Below are 20,712 nucleotides of genomic sequence, written 5' to 3'. Positions count from 1 at the left end.
AAATCCCAATAGCACTTGGGTTTGTTTGTGTCTTAAACTATTCGTGACTATTTAACCTGTGATGAAGCCACTTTGCTATTTTTATTTATCTTTGATAGCTTTTGAGTTTGAAGTATCTTTAAGCAGTTTCTAAAATTATTGCAAATTCTGTCTCATTGTCATCATTATAGAAGTTTTGTTGTTATGCCATCATTAAGTTTCTCTTTTGACTTAAGGTTGGTAAAGAGAAAGTATTCTTAAGGTAATATGTTGAATGAATCTGAAATGCATTATAGCTAAACATCTGGAACTGACATCGACATACATTTTTAAGTGGCCTAAACTTCTTGGGGACACATATTTTGATGGCACAGCTTTGAAAATAACATCCCTGGAATAGAGGTAGTTTTTGACCAAGCAACACTGAGAACTTTGCAACTGCAACATTCACAGTCATGCACAAGAAAGAGAAAGAATTCATGAAAATTTTCCAAGGTAAAGGACATTGAACTTAACTGTACTTCTGATCTTTGCTCCCTATTGTGATACCTCTGACACTTTGAAGAACAGATCTGAATGGCCTCCAAGTAGCACAGGCCTTGGTCTTCATTCTTCAGCAATGTAAAATCTGTCAACCCCATGAGGTCATCAAGAGGGCAGACTGCCACTTGTCACAACTGAAAGGGTATTCTCTGGAGTGCTGAAAGCTGGGTGGGGCTTGCTTTTAGGGCCTGGCATTTGGGTAGACTGGTTTCAACTCGTTTGCAAAGTCTGCTTAGCATGTATGTGTAAATCAAATTATGTTACATACAACTCGTCAGAGTGATTATTTGACTTTTACCTCCTAATTTCATCAGACAATAACCACAAAAATAGTTCACGGGGTCTGGCATGTTGGCACATACCTTGATTCCAACACTTGGAGAGAGACACGTGGATCTCTCTGACATCAAGGCCAACTTGACCTAGATGTTAAGTTCTTCTTCGCTGGCCAAAGTTACAGAGTAAGACCCTGAGTTTTACATATATCCAGTAATGATAATGCATGGCCTTGATCCCAGCACTCAGGAGACAGATGAAAAGGAATTTCTATGAGTTCAAGGCCGCCTTGGTCAACATGGTAACCAGTCAGATCTACATAGTGAGATTTTGTCTCCAAAAAGAGTTATAAATATAAAATATAATAATATATGTGTATATAATTAATGGGACCAGATATATTGGGTACTTGTAATCTCAGCACTTGAGAAAGCTTAGAGAGTTGACTACATGGTAGCTTTGAGGATAGCCTGGACTACCTGAAACTGTCTCTAAAAAAAAAGACAAGGAAACTAACAGTGCTTAATTTAAAAAGATAAAAACTCCAAACAAAAATTGAATTTTTTTAATTTAATTTCACTACATTCAACAAAGAAACAATTTCAGCTAATAAATTGGGGAAATATTAATATCTGTTCTATTCTTTGTATGTCTAGCCCTAAGAATAGAAGCACATTTTTGACCGAGTGATCTGTTCTAGCCTCATCTAGAAGGAACTGCAGAACTGATTTATGAGAACATGTGGAGGGTAACTTTCAAATCCACATGGCGTGCATACACACGCGCGCGTGCACACACACACACACACACTCACATTTCTTCTCTAATTGACTTTTCTTTCACTAAACCCACAGCTGTGGGTATGTAATTGTCCCCTCTTTGATCATCCTTTCAAATTCCTATATAAGCTCTGTCTTCTCACCTTCTCTATCCTACCACACACCTACATATATATCCCAGACACCATAGTTCTATGGAATGATGGGTTCCTAACTCTATCAAAGGAGGGACCAAATGTATCATTACACTCCAGAGAGTGGAGCACTCATTAGACTCATATTCATATATTTGTAGGTAGTTTGTGCTAAAAACATCCCTCACTCATTGCAACGAAAGTAGGAGTGGGGAAGAGTAAATTCTACCATGTTTCCCTAGAGGAGGGGAAGCCAGAAACACTCTGAACATCCTGTGTACTCAAGGACTGTGAATTTCCTGTGTCCTCCATGGGGTAAGTGCTCAGAGGGTATTTGTACAGGGTAAGTGCTCAGAGGGTATTTGTAGATGAAGTCTGTCCACACAGCTGAGAAGAGGCAATTCACACCTCAAGAGTTTCCATTGCATCCTTGAGAACTATCAGAGAGTATTAGAGGTTATTGGTAACCATCCTGATTAGGATATTACTTAAATATTATAAAAATGTAAATGTTTAGACAAACTGTAAAAAGTATACCTCCTACAGGGAAAAGAAAGAACACGATGAACAGGACCATGGGCCATGGGGAACATCAGGTGATGTCCCTTTGGCTATAATTTTGGGAGATTTGAGGGCTTCAAAATGATTAAAGTGGAGGCCATGTACATCCTGTCAGAGTTCTGTTTTAAATAGCCTGTTTGCCTGAGCTTGTCCGTCTCTCTCTCCAACAGCTACTCTGCTCTCCATACACAGCCACTATGTTTGCCTTGTCCAGAGCTGCAGGCACTAACCAATGTCTGTGACTCTCTTTGGGTAACAACATAATAATCAAATCACATTCAGTCAGTGTCTGTAGGACATGTGTTTTCAATTTGAAAACCCACAAGTGATTTGTCATTTATTTCCTAATATTACATTTGTGCATTTAGTGAAATAGGAAAGTTACATGCATAGAATCACTTCCAGTTTTTGTCACAGAGTTATTTCTCCAGCCATTTCTTTCTTTTTTTTTTTTTTCTAAGTATTTATTTCTTTATTTATTTATTTTTTTTTTTTTTTTAGCTATTTTAGTGGTTGTCTTTCACAATTGGCATTACAATGTCCGTCACTCTGAAATTTCCATTCAATGATACCAATGTTATTCTTCAACCTTTGAATCTTGGTTGAATTTTGAACACTCATGCTTGAGTTATGTTTATGCTTTCTTCATTGGTTTTGTTTTTCAGTGTTTTTTTATAACAGCATATGGGATTTGCGCTCTAATTTTTTAAGTGTACATGATAGGGTTTTCACTATAAGTTCAATATTGTACAGCAGGTTTCTAGAATTTTTCATCTTGTGTGGCAGAACTCCAAGCCCACTACACAGTGACTTCCTATACCCACTGTCTCACTACCCTGCCCACCCTCAGCAGCTACTAGTCCATGTTTTGCTTGTACATTTTACTATATTCCCACACTTCTTTTTATTTATTCGTCTCTCATACCTTGCATCCCAAGGGCAGAAATCTGAAATCTCCTGAGTCCCAGTGTATCACTGTGCCCAGAGAAAACAGGATCCTGTGTCACACTGCCACGTCTGTCCAAATCCTTGCCCACTTCTATAAAGTGTGGGATGTTTTGAACATGGCCTCACCCTCAGGATTAGGCTAGCCCATGTTCGAATCCCTGCTGTGCTACTTATCTGCTCTGAAACCTGGGATAAATGACTAACCTTTTCCAAAGCCATCTGTAAAATGCAGTTGTTGGTGTCACATTTACAATCTGCTGTGATAAAAATGGAAACCATCTCCCATATGCTCAGGGGTTCTGAGCTCCATTGTCCCCAGCCTCAAATATATTCACTCAGACTTGTGCAACAGGAAGTTGATTGTACCTGTTCTAGACCAATACATCTGCTATATCTTTGGTCTGTTTCTCATGCTGGTCAGTAGAATCAAAAGCAGTCACAGAAAAGTGAGTGCTTCTTCTCTGCGATTCAGTTCAGTATGAGGACATAGTTACATGATGTTCTCATGCTCGTATCATGATAGGACTATGTTCCTTAGCCATGTACAGAATGAAGAGCTATGTGGTTACTGACATAAAGAGAGGTATTTACGTGCAAATATTGAAGCTCGTGCATATTTGACTCAGAAGATTCACTCAAATGAAATAAAATTCAAGCAGCCTCTGAAATCTACAAAGGAAAAGAAATGGTTTACAAATGTCCTTCCTTTACAAAGAGAAAATTATATTGTATGAGCTTTTAAAGATAAAATTCCCATCCAGGCTACTACTCATGGGTAAAGAAAGTCCAGTATTGATCTACAATCATTTAAAGAAATGCAATTATAGTCACATCAGAATATCCACCACATTCAGAAAAAAAGTAAAGTTTGAGTTCTTCTGCTCAAGGACTCACCTCTGTTGATTGTCATATTAGATAGATAAGACTTACCTGGTTTCCACAATTAATTCAATCTAACCCCTACATTATAACCAGCAAAGGTATGCTATGCTAGTTAGAAAAAATAGATCTCTATCAGTAATTACCTGATGCCTTCGTTCCTTCTCTTTCTAATTTCTTTAACATGTATTATATGTGCATTAGTGCTTACGTGTGTGTGTGTGTGTGTGTGTGTGTGTGTGTATGTGCGCGCGCACACAAAGGCTCATGACAAAGTGCATGTGTAGAGGTCAGAGAAAAACCTATGACAGTCAAATTGTCTCCTTTCAACGTGTGCCTTTCAGGGATCGAACTCGGGTTGTCAGACTTGGCAAGAAGTGCTTTTATCCGCTGGACCACTTCAATTAGGGTTTTAAATTTTAATTTTTATGGGGTTGGTGGTGATGGTGGTGGTACCAGCAGTGTCAGTTGTGGTATGTGCATGGAATAGACATTTTAAACCAAGCTCCACATAGTCCTGTCTCCAAGGTCTCTCAAAGGGGTTGAACATTTGCCTACTAAGCTAAGCTAAGTCACTCTAGTACTAACTGGGAAATATGAGAACTCACAAAGACAACTGAATAGATATGACCATAGGGTCAGGAGGTGAGACCTTGGTCAAGGTTGGATGGCTGTTGAGATACTGTTCAAGCAAAAAAAGTATGGGGAGTGGCACCAGCAGACCCAAGAGCAGAAGATCTACTCGTCTGCAGGGGACTGTAGTGTGCACAGCCATGAGCGCCAAAGTAAGTAGTAGCAACTGAATGAAGTAGATGATAGGGAGCCATTGGAGGATTTGGCGCCCAGGGCTGACATGGTAGGAGTTGTGCTAAGAAATAAATCTGTCAGTGGTGGGTGAGATGGATCGGAGAGGACGACTAGAGGCAGGGGGTTGGTTGAGTATTCTGGGATGGGGCATGAAGTTACAGACACAGTGGATATGAAGGCACAGAGCTGCCTTCCAGCACATGTTTGGAATTTTTGTAGAGACTTAGAGTACAGGCACATACCCCAGATAAAACACCGTGCCTATTTAAAACACGTGAGAAGGAGAGAGTTAATGCAGCAGTGTTTGCCTCAGGAGATGCAGAATCCACTGAAAGTCTGGTCACCTCAATTTACTAACCACAAACCATCGCCCTCAAAACTCTCTGGATTTGCTAAACATTTCAAACACAGAAGCAAAGAGTTCTGGAAAACCACACTGGGCCTGGCATGGATTTCTTCCTTGGGACAGAGGAAATTTGATCATCTTCCTACAAATTCATTTCACTTTCATTCAAACTGAGATTTTTGGGAGAGAGAGAGAAAAAAAACCTTCCTATTGCCCAAAGTAGTCTTAAGAGCTTACTTTTGAAGACTTTTTCCCTCCCTGCAAAAAAGAAACCAATAATTTTCCACCCATTCCTGACCCCGGAAGTCAGAGACTCATGCTATACTGGTTATGACGGATTTTTATGGCAGGCCAAAATAATGAGCTAAAAACAGTACTGACTTGTGCAGCTGAGGAAGACCCAGCATCGACCCTCTTCACTACTTTCCTTCCATGAGTACAGCAGGTGTGGATGCTGTCAAACGGAGAGGAAGTCCCACAGCCCGGTGACTCAAATCAGCCATCACTGTCAGGGTTATAAAAGAAAAGCAGCAACTGAACAAGAACTAAATGTTAAAAAGTTAGATCCAGAAAAACATTCTACACTGCCTTGTGGAAGACTCTGCTCTCTCTCCCCCTCCTCATCCTCCTCCTCCTGCTTCATGGCTGTGAAACAAAGCTCTTCTCTAGTGACAGCCATCAAGACGTCGTGAGTGGATTCTGTACACAGAAGAGATAATGTCACGGGGCTTGAATACATTCTATTCAAGATCGGAGTTGGGGGGACTTAAAAATAGCATCTTAGATCATTTGAACTTGAATCTCTTCTTAACTTCAAAATTTAAAGTGATGATGTGTCATATTTTGATTTAGCATTTTTTTCTTCCCCCTCTCGTGTGTGTGTGTGTGTGTGTGTGTGTGTGTGTGTTCATTATTATTTCTGCTGATGTTTTGTTTATGTGTCTTTACCTCTTTGCTCTTGAATGTCACAAATAAGTCTCCTTACTTTTTTGTTAAAATCTGAGCCCTTCAAATGCTCTTGGTGCAAATACATTTAGTTTGTATTTTATCTCCATAGATCTCAAAGGCCATTAGTGATGACTTTGTCTTAAGAGTATGTCAGCCTATGTGAGAAAATTCTCCACATTTGATCTGACAGGCCAAATAATATATCTGCTTGTCATTTGTCTCCACCAGCTATTTTCTGACTCTCAAAGTACACACAGGAAGAAATACATAAATCTCATCATTTGTGACCACTGATGTCTCCTGAGATCCTTAGGGAGGTAGAGATGTCATATTTTGTTGTGAATGTTTATTTAGCAGCTTATTTTTTATGAATGACTGGAAACTTTAAGTCCAGAGATGTTAAACTCTGGAAAAAGAGACTTGAATGCAGCAATCAATGCAGCCAAAACCAAAGTGTGACATTGACTTTGAGCACATGAAAATGACCAATGTGATTACTAATTTGCAATGAGGAGGTGTCTCAGCTTGAGATGCCATCTTTAGTTTCTCAACAAAGAGGAGTCTAAAGGATAAGTTCTAGAAATCCATCATTGCTGTTTTCTGCACACAATCTTTTAGACTTTTTCCTTTTATTATTATTACTTGGTTTCTTGAGATAGGGTTTCTCTGTGTAGCCCTGGTTGTCCTGGATCTTGCTATGTAGACCAGGCTGGCCTTGAACTCACAGAGATCCACCTGCCTAGGGCTCCCAAGTTCTGGCCCCTTTTTCTATTTTTTAGTGTAGCCTACTGGGCAACTAGATCTTAACCTAGATCATTTCAATCTTCAGACCTTGTATGTGCTTTCAAGAAAATTGCTACCCTAGACACCCCCACTGATCCTCCAGCTTCGAAAGGACCCTGGAACAAGAGAGAGATTCTCACTGTAAACCTGCTCCCTTTGCTTCAGGACGTGAGACATCAAAGAAATCAACCTGTCTCATCTATGTCAAAGTTGCATTTTGAAAATTGGAATTTGATCCTGATTTCTCCAGGATTCAACATTCTTGAACTTAGACTATGTCAGATGCAGAAGAAAAGTGATTGGATCCCATCTTGTGCTCATATCTACAACTTATAGGATATTGCGACAATTCAAAGAAAACTAACAAGAATCTGCTCTGCAGACCTTAAGCTGATTTTAAAAAGAAAAAAAAAACAGACTTATGAATAAGAGTGAACTTGGACCACATGAGCTCAAGTGAGCACAGAGCAAGAGTCAGTTAAGGCAAAGGTCAGAGAAGGGAAACACGGGGACTGGTCATACTGGTTTGAAGACCATTGGGAAAGTTATTTCAAAGTTGAACCTAATTATTTTTGTATCATCTTCTCTTTTAAAATTGGCTTATTGGAATAATGAAATGGCTTAGTGGGTAAGGGCTTGACAACCTGAGTTCAATCCCTAGGACCCATAAGGTAGAAGGAGTCCCTGCAAGTTGGCCCTTAGCTTCACAAGGGTGCGTGCATGCAAAATAAATATAATAAATTTGCTTATTATTAAAGAGAGCATTGGTGGTGCTATTTTGCTAAACTCATATTTAGCAAATGTTTCCAAATTAAATAAACTATTAATATTATTTTTACTAATTTGTCATTTTGCAAGTATTACTGGGATATACTGATATTCTAACACAGGAACCCAGTGGAATGAATTTAGTTTATATTAGCCTATTATCTGTTTTATAGAGGTCTGGAAAGGAGAAGTTCAAAGGACCCTCAACATAAAGAATGACAGAGAGAAGGAAATGCTATCACACATTTGACAACTTTCACATATGGAAGATTTTACACTAGACACCAGGAGTTTGATCACATGGCTTCTGACCTTGGATGGTCAGTCATTTCCATCTAGAACTGTTTATGGTACTGGACATAGTAAAAACCCCCATTAAAAGAAGAATAAGAATAAAGAAGGCTATGAATGGCCACTGATTCAGCAAGGAATCTCATGGTAACAGTTGTTGCAATAATTAGAAGAGGCCATTTTAGTTCATTCTTGAGGAGGCTTGCTCTGTTGAACCCAGTATCTGGTTCAGGTAGTTGGATGCTCATGGCTGCTTATGTCCAGCTCACTTAACTAAAATGTTCATCCTCAGTATCACCTGAGCATCTGCACCAACTGTTAACTAGCCAGCTTCTAGAAATAGCTGATAGAGAGCTTGTCCAGGGAGTCAGGCAGACAGCAGACAACCATAACATGGGAGTTCTCAGAGTTTAAGTTCTCTCCTCCTACCACACTGACCAGCCCCTACACAGAGATACTACCACGGAGAGGTACTCGGAAAATGAAGAAGAAATTCTAAAGTATTTGCAATTAAGCCAATCCCAACTTGTGAAATTGTCAAATTACCATACTGGCAGAGCCAATACAAATTCCATTACCCTAAAATTAGCACTAAAACCATGCAAAAAAATGTGCTAATACATTCATCCTTGTAGTATTCATAAAGAAGCAAGTGAACAGAGACAAATTCCACACTTGGGGCCAACACTTGCATAGATTAGGCAATGGAATATTCCAGAGCCACTTAGTATGACTATTGCAGCTGAGCAGATGAGGACCATGGCACAATAAAATTCAAACAAAAAAAATGTGCTATTAAATAACTATCCTTATTACATAAACTTCTTACTAGTACTTCATTACTAGGAACACTGTTATGATTCCCCAGATTTTTCTAAGCTGAATTTAGCAGTGCCACATAAGACTTAGCTATATTTAAATTGCTGTCCATAACATATATAACCCCATTCCTAATTATCAAAATAAATGCTAGCTATTTACTTCAAGCTCTTTTGGAAACAAAGATGTCAGAACATATTCAATAATTCACTAACACATTTCAGTAGTGTTACAATTCCTAAGGCAGCTCCTAGTGCAATATGGGGATATCTTTTTCTCCCAACTATGCTTTTAGTTTAGTTTTTTTTTTTTTCATTGTCTCACATAACACAGAATGGATGTTCTAAACTTATGAGTAATTGAGATAGATTTAAATCAAATTATTTTCTGCAATTATTGATGCTTTCTTCCTCTGTAGAGAGCTACTTTGCGGATTATTTTCTTTCACTTGGCATCCTATGTGCCCTCCAGAAAATTAAAACAGGGTGTGTGGCTTCATACCTGTAATCCCAGTATGAGTTCCAAGCCAACCTAAACTACATTGAGAGACTTTGTCTCAAAAAAAAAAAAAAGGAAGAATGGAAGGAAGGAAGTGCTGTTGTTTTCATTACTATCTAACCTCATTTCTGACTCACTTCCTGCTTAACTCAGTCATCTACATAGAGGTAGCAAATGGCACAGTCACTGGTATTTTAGAAAATATTGGTCACCAATTGATAACGCAACTTGTCAGATGTCTACTGACCCATCTCAGTACATTTGAAAGTGCATTCATAAAGAATATACATCAGGAGAACCACCATGTTTCTCATTCTTGTGCAGTAAATCTCTCTAGGGGTTGTCCATCTTGACATTGTTTCAGATTTCTCTCTCACTGTTTTCTCCCCTCTCAAAGAGGGGTGTGTATGTGTGTGTGCATACACGAGTGTGCGTGTTGATCTGGAGGTCAAACCTGGGGTCTTGTGCGTGCTATACAAGCACTCTATTGCAACTCCACCCTTCAAAATTTTTTCTTATTTAATTTAAAAACAAATTAAATTTTATTTTACAATTAAAACATAATTATGATTTTCAGCTCCTGATGTGCCATCCTGTAGTCATTTGAAATGTATTTCTTTGGAATGGTTGGGTTTTTAAAAATTATGGTAATAGGTATGTAACATAAAATTCACATTATTAACCATTTTTGACTGTACAGGTAGGCCTTATTAAATTCATTTAGATTGTTGTTCCATAATGCCTAGAATATTTTCATCTTCCATAACTGAAACTCTGTTCCATTCAAGCAGCAGTATTTATCTTTAAGAATAAGAATCATTAAGCATGTTTCATGCTAGAAGGAGAAGCTGAACAATGAGAGAGGTTGAAGGTGTAGAGAAAGTGAAATTCCCAGCGTCTCCAAAGCTTAGGACAGAGGCCATCTCATCATTAGAAGGAAGATAAATACTTCCCTTCCTTTGTCTCTCAAGTGGTTTTTGTTTCCTGCTTTGTATTGCAAAGAAAAAAAACACAGCAAAATTGATATTCATAATTTTTCAGTAACTGCATTTTTAAAGACTCCTCAGGTCTTTATTTCCCAGATAGAACAAACATCTATGAATCTTTCCTACATAGCACACGTATCTGTGAACCTTTCACCTCATGGCCTTGTGCAGCTCCCTGTCCTTTGTCCCCACATAGTCCCCCACTTCCATCTCATGTCTTTTTTTTTTTTTTTTTTGGTTTTTTTGAGACCGGGTTTCTCTGAATGGCTTTGGAGCCTGTCCTGGAACTCGCTCTGTAGACCAGGCTGGCCTCAAACTCACAGAGATCTACCTGCCTCTGCCTCCCCAGTGCTGGGATTAAAGGCTTGCACCACCAATGCCCAGCTATGTCATATATGTTTAATGTAGATTCTAATATGAGAGAAAACATGCAATATTTATCTTGCTTAACATGATGATCTTGTTTCATTCATTTTTCTACAAATGACATAATTCATTGCTTTTACAGCAGACTAAAACTCCTGTGCATACATATCATATTTTAAACTTCTGATTGTAAAATAATTTCAAGTGTGTGGAAAGTCTTCAAGAATAGAACAAATCAGACACTCTTTCCAGAAGCACCAACCATCATACTTTGCAGTATTTGCTTTACTGCAGTTTTTTTTTTTTTTTTTTTTTTGATTGAGGAATTGTACACATCAGACCCTTTGTCCAAATACTACATCAAGGAGCAAGGGGATTCTCTTACAGACTTTCATTATCAAATTCACAAAAACAGTGTTATCCACACATGCACATTTCCATATTCAATTTTCATGTTATCTTAGTCATGCCGTTTATAGCCCCCTTTTTTTCCCAATCCAGGCACCAATTCAGACATGTTGTATTTAGTTTAGTATGTCTAGTGTCCATTATTGTGAAATAGGACCTAACGTTGTCGTTAACGTTTTGTGACACTGAGATTCACCTTGGACCTGTCTGATGCTTCTGTGTGTTGAAGTCACTGCCCATTTTGAGCAGGAGTGTTACATCCCCGCTGTTGTGTCTCAGTATAATATGTAAGGAAGTGCAAGATGCCAGTTTCCTCATCTAATGGAGTGTTGAGTACTTAGTCAAGATTCAGCCACAAAAAAGCAAAAAAGCTCCCTTTTCCATTTTCTCTGCCCAATTAATAAGCAGAACGATGCTGTGGTATTATGCAATTACCTGATGCATTTTAAATTTTCCTTAATCTTTGTAATATCCATTAAGGATTTTGGCCCAATTCAGTTATTACCATGATGGCTGCAAAATGGCAATTTTCCCACTCTATTACTTCTTCTGCATTTATTGATTGGCATGCTCTGCAAAGAGCTTCCCCTTCCCTTAACCACTTACCTGCTTCACTGTAAGGTCACTGAGTTGTTTTTTTTCCCAGTTGGAGATTTAAAATTTATTCTTTCATCATTTATTTTGAAGCTGACGTTTTCCCTTTTGCTTAAAGGGATCTGTCAAAGCCACCTGTCATTATATTTGTGTGTGTGTGTGTGTGAGTGTGTGCATGTGTGTGAGTGTGTGTGTGAATGTGTATGAGTGTGTGTGCCTCTGTGTGTGTGTGTGCATGTGTATGAGTGAAAGTGTGTACGTGTGTCTCTGTGTGTGTGCGCCTCTGTGTGTATGTGTATGAGTGTGAGTGTGAGAGTGTGTGTGCCTTTGTGTGTGTGCACATGTGCGTGCATATGCACATGCACACCTGCTCGAGAGTATGCTAATTAGAACACATCTTACAAAGTTGATTTTCTCCTGGGGCATGGAGATCCAACTAGGTCATCATACTTGGCAGTGGACACCACTGAGTCAATGGATCTCACTAATCCATCTTTTTAAAATTCTCAAACAATCCCATTGTATTTCAAATTCTCATTTCTGGTGCACTGTGACACTGTTCACATGAATATTTTCCATCCTGTACCAACAACTGGCTCTTTCCTCTGGATGCTAGATGTATCTATTATTAAGAATTGTTATGTGTGCATACAATAAAATGTGTGTTTTCGGAGAGCACAGTTCAGAGTCAGTGTTCCTGCTGGTGCTAACCACAGCATTGGATTCTTAGTATGTCACATTGTGTTTCTTCAGAAGGCTCCCAGGGAATGATTTATCCTGCTTTCCACCTGCTCCTCCTTCATCTCCCATAACTCTGCTCTTCTCTGTACCATCCTGAAGATGAAGTGGGATCTCCATGTTCAAGCTTGGGTCATTTTCTCATCGGGGTTTATATTCACTCCCTGGGTGGTGTCATCTGACTCCCATCCTCTTAGCTCTAACCCAGTCTTCTTCTTCAAGCTCTGTACTTTCCATCCTCTTATTTTCACTCAGCATCTGAGATTCTAACGAACATCCAGATTCACTACATAAAACAGGTCCACTGTAGAACCAGTCCACTGTAGACCTGGTTTACCGAATTCTTCCTTATCTCAAGCAATGGCAGGCTATTCTCCCAGTCATTCAGGTGAAAACTTGGATATTGCTTAAAGTATCTTGGAAGGTCCACCCCCATTTCTATGCCATCCCCTGCTACTGCTGTGCATCGTAGCTATGGCTCCTGCCTGGACTCTTTCAGTAACCTCTTGCGACATCTTTCCAGGCTGTCCTCTGTTCCAAGAGTTCGTCCTTCACTGTACCCTTTCTCTCCTCCTCACACACACTCATCCTCCTTTTCTTTGCACATTCCAGCATCCTAGGCATGTTCCCACTCCTAATAAGTGTTTGGTCCAGTTTCTGTATCTGGAAGGTTCATCCCAAGGTAATTTCCTCATTGCTTCTAATTTGGGTCAAATCGTATCTTCTCATTATGCCAGCACTGACTGCTACCAACACAGTCTCTGATGCCATGTTCTCTGCTCCCGCTGCCTACCATGCCCATTACATTTATCTTGGAATTGTATTATTTCTTTACCTCTATGTTACACAATGTCAGTCTCCCTCTGCCGTGTCCACTCCAAGAAGGCAGATACCTTGTTTTTGCTCAGTGAAATGTCTAAAGCAGTGACTGTCCCACAAAAGGTATTCAAGTTTGTTTGTTTTTTAATAAATTAGTGAGCAGCTTCACTTTATGGTATACTGTAACAAATGCATGGAAAGGAGAAGCTACCTGCAGGATGGAGTCCACAGATAGCATTCTTAATATTGATATAGCCCAACCACAACCTCAACCATTCTCTGTTTATCTCCGTGTGCATGTTTGCCTCTTTCTATGGGTGAAATCTAGATTTGCTATAAATACAAGTGATTTTAATCAGGCAGTGTTTTCGGAGCAGAGCAGGTCTTGATGGCCCTGAATTAGGCCTTTCCATGCTTCATACAGCCAAGTAATGACTTACAGATGTTGGACATTCACTGCTCAGTGTTTCCCTGGCTTTCTTTTTCTCGTTAGTGGTACTTTTGAGCTCCATAAGGGAGATGCGGTGATGGGGTGATGGAAGAAGATATGACAGAAAAACAAATTACTTTATACATCAGCTATATGTTTCCCTATTAGACTCCTAAATTCCCTTGACATCTACACTTTGTTGAAGACATCTCTTGTGTGACTCAAGGGTTTCAACTGAAATAAGTCATATCTTGACAGACATTCAGATATGGTACCTGGCACGTTTCTGTGCAACTACCATGATGTCAGCATCAAGTTTTAAAGGGATTACATGACATAAAAGTGTCTCTATCACCAAGATGGGTCACCGGTGCAAAAGAGCATATAATCAGAAAGTGTGAGTCCTCTTTGCTTTTTTGGTAGCATTGTTAGTTAGGTTCTTTTTGTTTTGTTTTGTTTGATTTTTCAGGACAGTGTTTGCCTGTCCTGAATCTTTGGCTGTCCTGGAACTCACACTGTGGTCCAGGCTGGCCTTGAACTCACAGAGATCCACCTGCCTCTGCTCTTCAAGTGCTGGGATTAAAGGTGTGTGCCACCACACCCAGCCTGGTAGATGGTTTTATGATGATGTTGTTTCATTACTTTGTCAATGATATGGCTAAGACAACAGGAAATATTTTTCTCACAGCCTTATCACATCTGAAGAGAATATAAGAAATTAACCAACCAAAAAAGTAAACTTTTTAATTCATACAGCTCGTGTCATCCAAAATTATATAAGAAAACCATATGTAAAACATACAACAAAGTCACTTGTGGTGGTCCAAGGACTCTAAAACATCATGTTGAGGTCATCCTGGGCTACATACGAGAAAGCAAGAGGGGTAGAGGGGAGAAATGGCAGGAAGCCCCTTTGTTTATTTGTTTGTTCTTTTTCATTTGTTAGAAGAATTTCAAAGATGAAGTTCAATTCAATTCACTTTAACCCTTAAAGTGTCTCTTGCATGTCTCTTCTTTTTAATATATTGTACTTTACGCAGAGAAAATGATACCTCTTTTACACTCATGAAATTCTCCACGTGGTTAATTTCCACAGATACAACACACTCAGGGGAAATTGGCACCAAGAAAAAGGTGAAAAGACTGTTAAGTTTCCAAAGATACTTCCATGCATCTAGGCTTCTCCGTGGGATTATACCGCAGGCTCCCCTCCACCTGCTGGATGAAGACTACCTTGGACAAGCAAGGGTAAGCCAGTGGCTAAGAACCTGTGACCCAGCTAAGGGCACCTGGACCTGAGCACTGCTCTGCCTCTAAAGGGCTATGTGGCTCTGGGTTTGGCATTTAACACATCTGAACTTACTTTCTCAGACACAAAATGAAGGTATAGGTAACTAAATACCTATAAATAACTAAATACCTCATATAGGTAACCACATACTTTACTAGCTATAACATGCTGCTGTTGTACTTGTGAGATGAGGGTGGGGTGCTGGGGATTAAACTCAGGGCTCATGCAAGCTAAGTAAGTACATGCCCCACCACTGAGCTACACACCCAGTCCTGAGGTAAAACATGCCCCATGACAAATATACGTTAGCTATTTTCACTTTTATAAATGTGCAGAACATATTCTTACAGTGCTAAGCAAGGTAAAGACTTAGCCTGAAAGATTACTGCTTAAGGTGTAACTAAATTTTTAAATCCATTCATTTGTCTTATACAATGGCAACTGAAAATCCCTCTAGCAATTGTTAACTCTTAGCTCTATATTAGGCTCTTAATGTAGCATATTAACCTATTGTTGTTTTTAAGTCATTCAAAAAGCTTGTACTAATAAATTATTTTCACTCTCCATTGATTTGATAAGGTAGAATTCAATGTGAGATGGTTTAAAACAGTTTTCAAGTTATGTCTTGTTGCCAAGCCAAAGTTGCCAAAGGAATTTAAATTCTAGGGGCAAACTGTCACCATTAAACAGATGTCAAAAGTAGTATTTTGTAGCATACATGTTAAATAGTATCTCCATACAATGATATATTACTACATATATGCCACTAAAAAATGAACAATAAATAATGCCAGAGGAACTATCTCCCAATATACTGTGTATGAAAAGATAAAAGTAAATTAGATCTTATAGCAACATAAGAGTGAAATTGAATGAATCACTGTTTGTTTGATTAGTTGGTTGTTAGTTGGTGGTTGGTTGGTTAGTTGGTTGTTAGTGGTTGGTGAATTAGTTGGTTGTTAGTTGGTGGTTGGTTGGTTAGTTGGTTGTTAGTGGTTGGTGTATTAGTTGGTTGTTAGTTGGTGATTGGTTGATTAGATTTTTGGTAGTTAGTGATTAGTTGATTAGTTGGTTGGTAGCTGGTTGGCTGACTAATTGGTTGTTAATTGATAGTTGGTTGATTAGTTGGTGGTTGGTTGATGGGTTGGTTGGTTGGTAGTTAGTGGTTGATTAGTTGGTTGGTAGTTAATTGATTAATTAGTTAGTAGATGGTGGTTGGTTGATTAGATGGTGGGTGGGTTGGTTTGTTGGTTGATAGTTGCTTGATTAGTTGGTTGGTAGTTGGTTGATTCGTTAGTTGATAATTGTTTGATCAGTTGATTGATTAGTTGGCTGGCTGTTGGTGTTTGGCTAATTAGTTGGTAGGTTGGTTGGTAGTTGTCTGATTAATGGTTTAGTAGTTTGTGGGTGGTTGGCTAGTTGGTTGGTAGTTGGTTGAAAGGTTAGTTGGTGGATTGGTTGGTTGGTAGCTGTTTGATTAATTAGTTGATTAGATGGCTGAGTGTTGGTAGTTGGTTGATTAGTCATTAGTAGATAGTTGGTTGGTTGGTTGGTTGGTTGGTTGGTTGGTTGGGGGTTAGTTGGTAGTTGGTTGATTAGTTGGTTGGTAGTTGGTGGTTGGTTGCTATTCATGTGTAGTCAGTGATTGATTGGTAGATGATTTGTTGATAAGTAATGGTTACTGGGTAGGTGGATAGTTGGCTGATTTATTGAAAGGAGATCAATAATAAGTTCTTGTAACACTGCAGTGTCAGTGACAGAGAACACATGATGGGTTCTCTCATCAAGGAGCCACATTTTTTAAAGGTGATGTAGAGATATATAAAAAATAATAGACCAGAAGTCTGGCTGTCAGAAGATAAAGCCTGTATCTGCATTTCAAGTTGCATGATTTGGGTAAAGGTTCACTACAAACAGATAAACATCCCTTTGTTTCTTTAATAAATGTTGAAGGCTAAGCACTATATAAAGCACTAGATTTCTCATGGGCCACAGAACCACTGAGGGGCAGAAAGAATCATGTTATTCCTTGCATTAGTGACTATGCCTTCAGACAGAGATGGGTGAAGTTGTAGGAACAATGGTACAGAAAGAATCAAACACTGCAAACTTTATGCCACATTTCATTCTAAGCATGACTGGAGGGATTGCTCAGCCATTAAAGGCTAGGCTCACAACCATAAATAGAGTAAGACTTTAAATTATCCGGTATGTACAGTTACTATTCAATTTCCTATATAGCAGTTAATTTTATCTGCAGTCCACATTGAGCTAAACAATGTGCTCAACAATGGTTTTCACTTCACTTTTTAATTTTTTTTTATTCTAAGAATTGGGACTATAGCTCAGTGGTAAGGTACTTGTCTGACATGCACAAGGCCCTGGGTTTAGTTCCAAACACCACAAATATAAACAGCAAAAAGAAAAAAAAATGTTGCAAAGCTTCTCCCTAAAGTGCACCCTCACAGAGCCTCCTTTAACAAACACCTACAGCCATGGTCCCTCAGAACAAGCACTGTGACAAGCACTTGAGGTGTGCAGTGCTACCTCTCTGCACCCCCACAAACAGCCCTTGATGTAGATGATATCAGCCACATTTTTCAGATGAAAGCTGGAGAAGTTAAGAATGTAACCAAGGTCCAACAGCCAGGAAGAAAATGGGCTGACATTAGACCAGGTAGTTCAACCTGAGAACCTGAACCTTTAGCTGTCACTAGTGAATGGAGTAAAATCTGGTTTACCCCAAATCCATTGTACATAGAGTAGCATGCTACTGTTTCCATCTTTTTAACTGTTTTAACTGCTGTGTCTAGAAGTAGATGTTTGAGTCTCAGTGTGCTTCATCTGGGCATTGTTATTTTCTTTGTTTGCCTCTTCAGCATATGCTCTCCAAAGTTGGAATGTGGGACTTTGACATTTTCTTGTTTGATCGCTTGACAAATGGTAAGTTACCTCCCAAAGAATGTTCACTAAAATACACACCATAAAGTGGATTCATTTCATGAGAAACAAATTGTATTTTTAGACAAATTCCTTTTTCCTTCTTCTCCCACTCTCATAAATCTATAGTCAGTCAGTCAAGACAGACCAGAGGGGGGTAAATTAATTCAGATGAAGAATGAGTACTGAATTTGACTTTAGCATGTTAGGATGGTTTCCATCTGACCTGTGATCCCAAAAGACTTAGGAAACCACTGAGACTGTGGGCATGTCCAAATGTAGAGAGGTCACTGCTAGTCAGGGGAAAGTGAACACACAATAGCACACCTGAGTAGTTCTGAGTCCTGACGCTTATGGAGAAGGTGCTTACGCAGCTTCTCAAGCAAGCTGAGTCTGCCCATTGCAGGCATTGCTCAAATAATTTTGGCATCATCAGAAGGAAAGAAATGCTAGAGAAAGAATGTAAAAGCTGAGACTGTAGCTGAAAATTAAGCATTCCTATCGACTCTTCACATTTTTATGTCTATAAAATCTTTGCCTAGCAAAATAATAAAATATATTTTCCTCTCGCTGTTAAACAAATGTTGATAAGCTGAGGCCAGAGAAAGGTATCACTCAATGGTGACACTGGGATGACCCTTCATCTGTCATATTTGTGAATTAAGTCATTGCCCATGGTTTTCTCAACACTGACTTGGCAAGCAATGTGCTTTAAAAGAGACGTAGTGTAAGATTATGGCATGGATTTTTACTCTACAGAAATCTAACTAAAACATGTATGATATGCGTGGAATCCTGGAGTCCATAATGTTTCATTGATCTTGTTTGGATCAGCTAGAAATGGGTACTGATAAATAAAATTAACTGTGAACAAGAAAACTTAAAAAGTGGTATTTGAAAGAAAGTACAATCATGACTGTCACAGAAATGTAAAACAAAGCCCTCAAAAGATTTTGTTTATCTCAGTTCATTAGCAGGCAGCTGACCTACCACAACAGTTCAAAAGGAACACACACACACACACACACACACACACACACACATAAACAGTTGTGTAATGCCATTAGACTAGCTTCAGCTATAAGTCTATGGACAAGGATCATTTACAATGTTATCTGCTATCTCTAACTTGGAGAGTTCTAAATTAGCTTCAATACAATGAAATGTGTAGAGATGTACTGAATCAGGTAACCTGGAAGGACATTCTTTGGCAATACTCAAACTGCACTGAGGACTTGGGCAGCTTCTTGATCCATTGTAAAGTCTTAAATAAGCTCTGTAATACTTTTTTAAATTATCAAAAAAAAAAATACTTTTCAGCCAGGCATGTTGACACACAGGAGGCTGAGGGCTGAGGCTACTAGCCATGAATTTGAGGCTGGCCCGAACTACATATAATGAGATCCTATCTCAATGATAAATAAATTAACTAATTAATTAAACTCAGAATAATTATTCTTGGATAGGTAGTATCTCCTGAATATTAATGTTATTATAGGTTTAATTTTGCAGCCCTTCTGGCTTGAATTATGAAATATCTCAAAAATCAGTCTTCTTTTTCATAAGTCTCATAGGAAGAATAGGCTACTATTATTGCAGTGAGTTAAATATCCCTATAATGTAAAAGTCAATTGGAAATGACTTAAAGCATGTTTCAAGCAGCCATGTGTTTTTAAAATTACACATACATACACAAACACACACACACATTCAATACTTCAATAGACAAGTTTCTTCACTTAATATTTTCTTTACTGCTGATACAAGAAGATGGGAGCTAATTTTATTTATACAATAGTTAGAAGCCTAGAAAAAGATCAAAGTATATATAATTTCAAATCCAAAGTGGGTAATTATTCTATTAGAGAAAGTTTATTTCAGAGAATTTAAATCTTATTTTCAGTCTTGCTAGTGTTTATAAAACAAACAAACAAAAAAAAGCAATAAAGCAAGTGACTATTCCTCTCCAGGGAACAGTCTGGTAACACTCCTGTGTCACCTCTTCAACACCCATGGACTCATCCACCATTTCAAGCTGGATATGGTGACCTTACACAGGTTTTTGGGTAAGTCTTTTTTTTTTTTTTTTTCTTTCACGTCCCTACACAAGCATAGGAATAAGGGCAATGTGTAACTCTTTGATTCCAAGTGTCAAGAGACATGAGCTGAACAAGGACAATAGACATGATATGGGAGGAAGTCCACGAGGCCTCAACCCTACACCAAGAGCAACAGGCAGCTAAGGAACGCTGGGAGTGGGAGACGTAGTCTTCCCAGGGAAGAACACACCAATTGATTATTCAACACCAAATAATCAGCCCTGAAAACATATACACAACATTTACAGACTGAGCAGGTTGTATTTGTGCAGATAGGAATATGTATGTATATGTACATGTGTGTGTTTGTGTGTATATATAATAACAACTAATGAAAAAGAGGCCATGAATTTGAAAGATGTAAGGAAAAGTATATAGGAGAGATTGGAGGGTGGAAATGGAAGGGGAAAATGATGTGGATATATTAATCTCAAGAAACAACAAAAATAATTTTAAATAAGAAAGTGTTAAGAACCAGAGCATCATAGAAAAAGACCTGAAATTAAATCTTAAAAGATTTGATCTTAGTTTTTAAATATAGCTTATCTGCCCTAAGCTATTGATAAATTGTTGGGTTAATGTGTTGTGTTTCTAATAAGTCCAGAGTCTATATAGAAAAGCTATAGGTCTGTAGGTGTCAAGATGATTCTGATATGTTCTCATACTTATAGAATTCCAATGA

The 20,712-nt window shown here is 38.6% G+C and overlaps 1 protein-coding gene across 2 annotated transcripts in view; it reads left to right on the top strand.

The window, feature by feature from the left end:
* The window catches only part of Pde7b (phosphodiesterase 7B), a 292,866-nt gene that overhangs the window by 236,873 nt on the left and 35,281 nt on the right, over positions 1-20,712 (top strand). For both annotated transcript variants that reach the window (XM_051175368.1, XM_051175369.1), the window contains 3 exons: positions 14,797-14,948; positions 17,871-17,934; positions 19,902-19,997. In XM_051175368.1, coding sequence (XP_051031325.1) covers positions 14,797-14,948; positions 17,871-17,934; positions 19,902-19,997 — 312 coding nt within the window. The remainder of the gene's footprint in view (positions 1-14,796; positions 14,949-17,870; positions 17,935-19,901; positions 19,998-20,712) is intronic.

The sequence above is a fragment of the Phodopus roborovskii genome, unplaced genomic scaffold, assembly GCF_943737965.1.
Source record: "Phodopus roborovskii unplaced genomic scaffold, PHOROB, whole genome shotgun sequence".
Lineage (NCBI taxonomy): Eukaryota > Metazoa > Chordata > Mammalia > Rodentia > Cricetidae > Phodopus > Phodopus roborovskii.
Note: the sequence above shows the minus strand (reverse complement) of the source record. Positions and strands in the feature narration are given on the sequence as shown.